Genomic DNA, 8,062 nt, shown 5'->3' with positions numbered 1-8,062 from the left:
TATTTAGAAAGCGGGAATAATCGAGCGTTTAACGTCGTCATCGTGTTTTACACGATGAGCGAATGGATAGGACGAGGAAACCGCGCGAGAGGCGGTACATCCATCACGTGCAAATCGGATCCCGTATGTGTGTGGACGCGGCGTAAGTGATTGTTGGCATGCCGGTTGCATTTACGTCGCATACTTATGTATATGCGTCGCAGCGTGCGAGAAACTTTACACCTACTTACATTCATGTTTTCGCAGCCAACTTTGGAATTGGAGAGACCGTGACGGATTCACCTCGAATCCAGGCGCACGTTAACATTAGACTGAAAGAAATAACATTGTGAAGTCTAGCAAAGCCAGCTACGTGACTAGATTTGAATAAATCAGTGAAAAATGTAAAAAAAATCCATCAGAGCCTACATCAGCTATTCGGATGCCGAAAAATTCTTTATTTTTCGTGCGAATGTAACAAAACAAATGAAGTGTTACGTTTCAACCCTTCAATTCGGGGTCCTTATCAATATAAAATATAAATCGAAGATAGATTTGAATAAACCGCACCAAGTTTTTATTACCAGAAATGATTAGTAATCGCAAAATGTCTTGGATGAAACGCACGTTTTATCTAACAACAATGTGTAAGGAAGAAAATATTTATATATAAAAATAAGAGAGATACCAGCAAAGGACACGCCTAGATCGATATCGAGAAAATCGGAAAAAGTGTATTTTAACATCCGTGCATTTGTATGTATAAGCAAACACGCGGAAACAAGTGGAGTGGAACGTGACATCGATGAGAAGTCGATAAGAAGGCGTAATTGCAAATCTGGATTCTAGATCTTGTAAAAGATCTATTTGGCTTTATCGCGTATTATCTAAGATTATGCGTGTCGCGTGTTCGCGCAAAGATAAGAGATACGATGATTATGAGATTTTATAAATGTTTTCCATCTCCGGGTTAATATCTTGGAAATTAAAACTTGCATGTTACATCTTACGTAACATACATCGACAGTATTTTTTTTGTACATATTTCGTCTTCAGGAGAAACTTAAGGTTCGTATTAACCTTTCACAGTGATTCACATGGCTCCTACAAAAAATGTAAAAGTGAAAACGAATTAATATCGGACGAGCAAAAGTGTTCTTTGTTAAAATAAAAAATTTTATGACTCCAACAATAAATCAAAAAGAAGTAGAAACCTTCGAAGAAAAGTATAACCTTCCCGGATTGTTGCATAAATAACGGATACACTAATAAGATATCCGATAACACGCGATAAGATATAATTTGCAAATTGGAATATACGTATATTTACCAACGATGTACTTGTTAACTTTGTTGGTAAATACATTCCATAGGCTCATACAGGCATTTCCTTATATTCGTACTTTGTTATTCGAAAAATAACGTTTTTAAGACGTCATAGTGATCTACACAAAAATATAAAAATGTTTATTATACATTAAAAAACATTTTGTATTTATGTTAAAATGAATTCTTGTTAAAATTTTTGTGTTGAATTTTTAACATTTCCAAGTTTTAATTAAATTACATAATATAATTGAATAAATAAGCTATTTGAATATTTTGTGTTAAATCAAAATTTAACATTCTCAGTGTTAAAATGACACAATTTATAAGTGAGTAAATAAATAAAAATAATTATTTATAAAAATAATAGTTTTAAAACATAAATTTTAAGTATAAATGAATAAAATGTGCGTATTGATTTAATTTATTATAAATGTGAATTTTACTGAAGAAATATATTCTGTACAACTAGTTACATATTTTATATGTAAAAAGATATTGTACTTTATGTTATTTTCGCTTTGTAACAGTAAATAATCTGTTAAATCGATGTATTGCTTATGTTAAATATCACAGAGGCATTGCCTAAACTAAAAATATAAAAATAGCATCTGATTCCAGTTAAAATTTAACATTATAAATATGTCAATTTAACATAAAATTTGTTTTTAAGCTGTGTCGAAGTATTACGCTTCCTGTGTTAATTTTTTACATAATATTGGTGTTATTTTCTAACGTATTTATCTTATGTTAAATTAACAGAAAAATTTGGGTGGACTGTTTGGGACATGTGAAATGTATTAAATTTAACCCAAAATTTTTTACTGTGTATTTAAAATTTGATGTAGATATCCATAATTAAATTGAAAAAAAAAGAACAGTTAAATGAAACTCATGTGAGGCGAACCTTACATACATGTTGCAGTAAAAGCACGCACGCACGCACGCACGCACGCACGCACGCACGCACGCACGCACGCACGCACGCACGCACGCACGCACGCACGCACGCCACAGAGCGAGGTTCGGCGCGGTGACTGCGCAACTCGTATGCGCAGTCCCCGTAAAAAGCCGGGGGCGCACGGCGCGCGATTCCGCCGTTGCTCTTTGGATACCGCGCACCGCGCGTGTTCGCTTCGGAGCTTCAGTTTGTATTCGGTGTTCAGTTCAGCTCGATTACCGTGACAACAGCGTGAGGACGGTACGCACAGTGACGGATACACCAGGATACTCACCGCCGCGAATCCGCGATTTCGAGCCGGGCGCGCGTCTCTCGCGAAATTCTTCCCCCTGCGCGCGAATTATCATCGATCGCTCGAATCTCTGGATCCGAGAGGACCGCCGTGCCGGCGAAGATTTCTCTCACGCCTTCGCGGCATTCGATTCGAGGGGAGAGTGGTGCGCATTTGTGCCGTTGATTGTCAAGTGATTTAAACCAGAGAAAAAGAGGAACGAACGTAAGAGACGTGAGAGAGAGAGAGAGAGAGAGAGAGACTCAACAAGGGAAAATGTTGCCGCCACGAATACTCGGCCTCCTGGTGCTTCTTCTCGCCGTGCAAGGTGAGTGTCTTCTCGATTCCGCTATTGACGCCTCCAACTTGATCTCCATCGTCCGATCGACGCTCGATCGTGAGCATAACCAGGTAACAAGGTTGACGTTAAAATTATATCAAAGCGACCACAAATAACGTCAGCTTGCCATCCGGGCTCTGTTGTTAAAATTGTTGAAAGTTTTACGAAACTTTCTGATTTTGTTTTTACTTGAGTAAATTATTTTATTAAAAAAAAACAAAAAAAAGGAGCATCTTATTTCTAATCGTTGGAATTATCATTTTATGATAACGCGCTTCTCTAAACAGAGACTTTGATATTTGAAATAAAATTTATCAGAAAGAATTCCTTCCGATAAAAATCTGTTTATCTGCTTGTTCCACCTCGCATATTCATTGTCTGAGGAAAATCGAACGTCTTATTTTCGCGCCGTTATGCTTTACTGACGGATGCTATTCTAGCTATGTAAAAAATCTAAGACAGCCTCGTATTTTATTTCCCGCTAAGATTCAAAGGTTAGAATAAATACAGGTTGCGTAATTCCTATAATGTCGATTAATTTACGTCAATGAATTTAATATCAATTAGGATTAATTCGTATATTTAATGTCCGTTCATTTAATATGAATTATAATAATTTCGCATCGACGACGAAACGAAAGAAATATAAAAGCGAGGATGGAAATAGTGCGGTGCGATGGTTATTGTATTTATATTTTTATCGTATTCTCTCGCCTGAGTAAAAATACACTGTGAGAACGCGCGTAAAATGAAACGGAGAACGAGCGTAGGAATTATACATAAATACAAAATCATTTACGGCGGAAACGTATATACCCTGCCGTCATAAATCGTGCGAATTCTCGCTTGCTGTACGTGTAACTTTACGTACCTCTCTTTAAAACCTGTAGCGCGCTAAGAGCATTCCCCATTGCGAAACTGTCCATTTATTATCGCGCCTCAAAGGCATCGCTTCTGTAACGAAGAGTCCGCCGTTAAAGGCGCACGTTGCGTTATGACGATAGAGTGGAGTGGATCGCGGTAACAGACCATCGTTACTCCAACATAGCGAGAGAGAACGTCAATACCGATCTTTGCTCGCGCCTCATTACTCGCCGGCAAAAATCCGAGATTGCGCTGCATTGTCGATCCTCCGCGAGATCTTATTCTCGAAGATCGCACTCACATTAACGTGTCACGACTCACTCGTACGACGCGAAATTATCATTTTTTTTCTTCAAAGGAGCAGGGCACGCACTATGGAACTGTTCAGAACGGATTCCGATCGGAGTCATTCCATTTTCCCTTACAAAAAAAAAATAAATAAAAAGACTTAATAGAAATATGGAGAATAATTGAACGACTCCGATCGGAATCAAGCCGAAACGATTCCACAATATTACGCGTTCCTAGAAAGATACGAGTCCAAACGTTTGCTTTTCCAATTAAAATATCTTACGCGTTATCGTACTTTCAATCTACGTTGATCTATACGTAATAGAAGTTTTATTTCGTTTTTTTTTTTTTAATTGATACGTTTAAAAAATATTTCTTTTAATAACAGTGAAATGTAGGAATGTTAGGACCGGCTCGTTTTGCGATATGTAATATATGAATGTTGTTTTATCGTTCACGGTAACTAGCGTCGAAACGTACGTCTGAACTTTTTTTTTCAGCGCCCCGAAATGTAAAATCCCGAACTGTAAGTATTCAGATACGTATCAATGTAGATTTAAAGCGAATGTGTGGAATGAAAAAGGTGCCTTAACATCTTCTGTATGAACGGCTGCTCGCAACAATAGCCGCTATTGTACTTGTAATCGGCGAGCACGTCGCGATCGCTGCCGCGGAAGAAGCAATTACGAATTAAAAAAAAAGCTTAATTACGCTTCCTGGTGTACCTACGCACCGGAAAACATCGCAGTCGCGCCGGGGCGAGTCGGTCGCGTCACTTGAATTGATCGTCAAGTCGCAGAACGGTATTGATTACGCTAGTTCTACCAAATTGCGACTAAAACAGATGAACAATTATACAGATAATTTGTATATAAAAATAGTAGATGGAGCAAACGACCAACATTTATCTTTTCTCTTTGAGCAGATTTTTTTTTTTTTTTAATTTCTCCCCTTTATTCCTGAACAATTAATGTCGTTAATCCTGAACTGAGACGAGTTCACGTAGAAAAGTAATCTTTAGTACTAAATACAGTAAACAGTTTTTTATTTAATGCATTTGCAAGTATATTTTCTTGCGAATAAAGCTCCGTCGAAAAGATCCGGGATCGGCAGCGTAATAATATATAATTTCGAGCAGCTAAGGGTTTTTTCTTCAAATATATAATATTCATTTCCGCACGATCATCGGGTGGCGTTTTTTTCATATCTCTTTTCCGGCCCTCCCCCCCCCCTCTCCATCGTGCACCGATTACGTCATTAAAAATCGACGTACTTGGGCGTTCACAACGGACGAGGGGAATCGAAGATTCTCGCGGTTGTCGTTCAAAAAGGAAGTCCGGCAAAAAAGCGCGTTCGCCGAGGAGAATTCCATTGAGACTTCTCCACGTGAGACGTTCCATCGCGAAGAAGCGTGGCTCATCGGAGAACCGGTGGCGATGGGCTGAATGGACCCGAAAATAAGATGAACGAGAGACCGATTGGTTTGGGTGGAGGTAGCGACGAAGTACGAGGGGAGGGGGTGGAGGAGGGGGAGGGGGAGGCCGGCCAGGTGAAGGCGTGTTCCAGGTAGCCCAGAGGACCCTGCAAGAAAGCAGATGGTCGAATGCCGAAGCTGTTCGGCCGATGGTCGCTCGATAGCGAGAAGTTCGACATTCACAACTTTCTGGTAAACTGCTCATCCGCTCTTCGCAGGAACGCTCCTCAGCAGCCTCCGACGTGCATCCGATGATCCGGTCGGTTTTATTTCTTTTTATAATAATAGGAGCGGCTTCCTTTCTTTCTTATCTCCCGACAGACGGACCACCGCCACGGACCGCCGACTCGTTTTATGCGTGACTGCGATCGTGAAGAGCTTGTCCGAAATGGTAGTAGACGAATTAGGGATTAGGAAATAACCGGAATACGTCTTCCTCCGTTATTAATCCTTGAACGTGCCAGCACGAAGTGGAAACAGGAAAAATAGGTCGGCTTTGACGCCCGACGGATTACTACTCGTTTTTTTCAGTTTTATTGTTATTGAAGATGTTTTTATTTCGTAATCTTTTTTTCCAAGAAAATATACGAAATGTATGCTTAATTGAATTAATTACGAATTGAATTAATGGTACAATAAGGATAAATGAATGGCGGTAACAAAATTTAATTGATATTAATTAAATCGAAAGGAACAGTAAAATTGCGATTTGTAGTTGTCTATTTATTCAATGACCCTAAAATTATAACAATTTAAAGTGTTCTTAATTGCTTATTACACAATGAGAAATAGTTGATTAATATTTAATTTAAAAGAGAATGTTATAATATCACAATATAATATTCTCGCAATTACTCCAATTAGACAAAACCGCATCTAAAGGATGTCCCAAAATTAACGCAAGATTTGAATTTGCCGCCATTTGTGCAGTAAAGTGTTGGCAACCCAAAAAAAAACAATTTAACAGCTGACAGTTTAGGGTTAGTGAAAATGAGTTCGTTGAATGGATTATTGAATCATCAACAAATGGATGCTGATTTTTCGAGCAAAATCATCCTAAGCGATGAAGCACATTTTCACCTTGATGGCTTTGTTAATCGCCAAAATTGCCCCCTAGATCGTGTGATTTAACACCATTAGATTTCTTTTTATGGGGTTATTTGAAATCACAGGTCTATGTCAACAAGCCCACAACCACCCGTGCATTAAAGGAGGAGATTCAACGCTGCATCAACGAAATTCAGCCACATTTATGCAAAATGGTCATGGAAAATTTCGACAAACGAGTGCGTATGTGCATGCAAAGCCGTGGAGGCCATTTGCCCGATGTGTTATTCCACAAATAACCCTATCCTATGTACTTTATGATTCAATAAAAAAATAACAATCAAAAGACTAAAAACTGTGTTTTCTATTTAATTCAAATCTTGCGTTAATTTTGGGACACCCTTTACTTTTATAGCCTACAATATATATAACCGTAAAGAGAACCGTGATAGAGAACACCAATAATCGGTCAAAATTAGATGTATGAATATACAATATATATTCTTCGTTTAAATTTAATTATCTCAGATGCGACTGTGTCGAAACGTCGATCTGAGATACTAATAATATAAATATGATAAGGCGCCGAAACGTAATATAAAAAATCATTCCTCCTAAATTAATTCCCCCTAAAGTAAAGAACTTATGGCGAAAAATATTATCCTGGCTGAAGTTCTTTACCGAATTAATTTAGGGGGAATTATTTTTTATGTTTCGGCGCAGTCACGTTTGAGATAATTAAATTTAAATCAAGAATATATATTGTATTCGTAACATCTGACTTTGACCGATCATTAGTGCTCTCTATTATATAAAACCGTGTTTTTATAAATCATTTGAAGGAAGTAGAGATAATTTTCTTTATGACAGCAGAATCTTTGAGAATTTTATAGACCGATTAGAAATCGATACCTTCATGACGAAAGATCTGACACAGGGCCGTATATATTATTGCAGCGCCAAGAGGATGATAAGATCTGAGTTCAATGCACGGGTGATACGGAACTGATAATAAATGAAAGCGTCGCGACGCGAGGTTTATTTTGAATTTGAATTGGTGATTCGATAACGGTGACGTAGGAGATAACTCACACTTGGCAGTGTGATCATTTCGGCGCAGTCGGTCCTGATGACGGACATTATTGACCGCGAATTATGTTCGTGGTTGCAGTCGTAGCTCTGTGAAATTTAGCCGCTCGTCCGGTTTATCATTACGTGCGACCTACATTAGTTTTGTGGGGCAAAGACCTAGGCCAAACTGGCGACACGTTCGATCGTCAGCATGATAGATGAAAAATATTCATGAAATATAATAAACTATCAGGGTTGGCAGTCACTTGTAACGTCGTTACTTCGTTGATCGTTATCTTGTTATAATAACGATTTGATAATGACATTGTGAATTTCTTACAACGGTAACGTCAGAGCTAGAAAAATCAATCGTTACTTGTAACGGGTTGAAAAAGTCATTCGTCGTTGTAAATACAAAAATAACTCCTTCTGTCTTGT

At 38.2% G+C, this 8,062-nt stretch overlaps 1 protein-coding gene across 2 annotated transcripts in view; it reads left to right on the top strand.

Moving 5' to 3' along the window:
• Positions 1 to 2,373: 2,373 nt before the first annotated feature.
• Positions 2,374 to 8,062, top strand: part of LOC108756560 (neurotrimin-like) — a 73,717-nt gene continuing 68,028 nt past the window's right edge. Inside the window, exons 1-2 of one of the 2 annotated variants that reach the window (XM_018500454.1) lie at positions 2,374 to 2,767; positions 2,807 to 2,865. In XM_018500454.1, the coding sequence (XP_018355956.1) occupies positions 2,814 to 2,865 (52 nt within the window). In that variant the 5' untranslated portion in view covers positions 2,374 to 2,767; positions 2,807 to 2,813. Of the gene's footprint in view, positions 2,866 to 8,062 lie in introns of both variants that reach the window. The other variant, XM_018500453.1, reaches the window with a different exon arrangement.

Source organism: Trachymyrmex septentrionalis, unplaced genomic scaffold (assembly GCF_001594115.1).
Source record: "Trachymyrmex septentrionalis isolate Tsep2-gDNA-1 unplaced genomic scaffold, Tsep1.0 scaffold128, whole genome shotgun sequence".
NCBI classification, from domain to species: domain Eukaryota; kingdom Metazoa; phylum Arthropoda; class Insecta; order Hymenoptera; family Formicidae; genus Trachymyrmex; species Trachymyrmex septentrionalis.
Note: the sequence above shows the minus strand (reverse complement) of the source record. Positions and strands in the feature narration are given on the sequence as shown.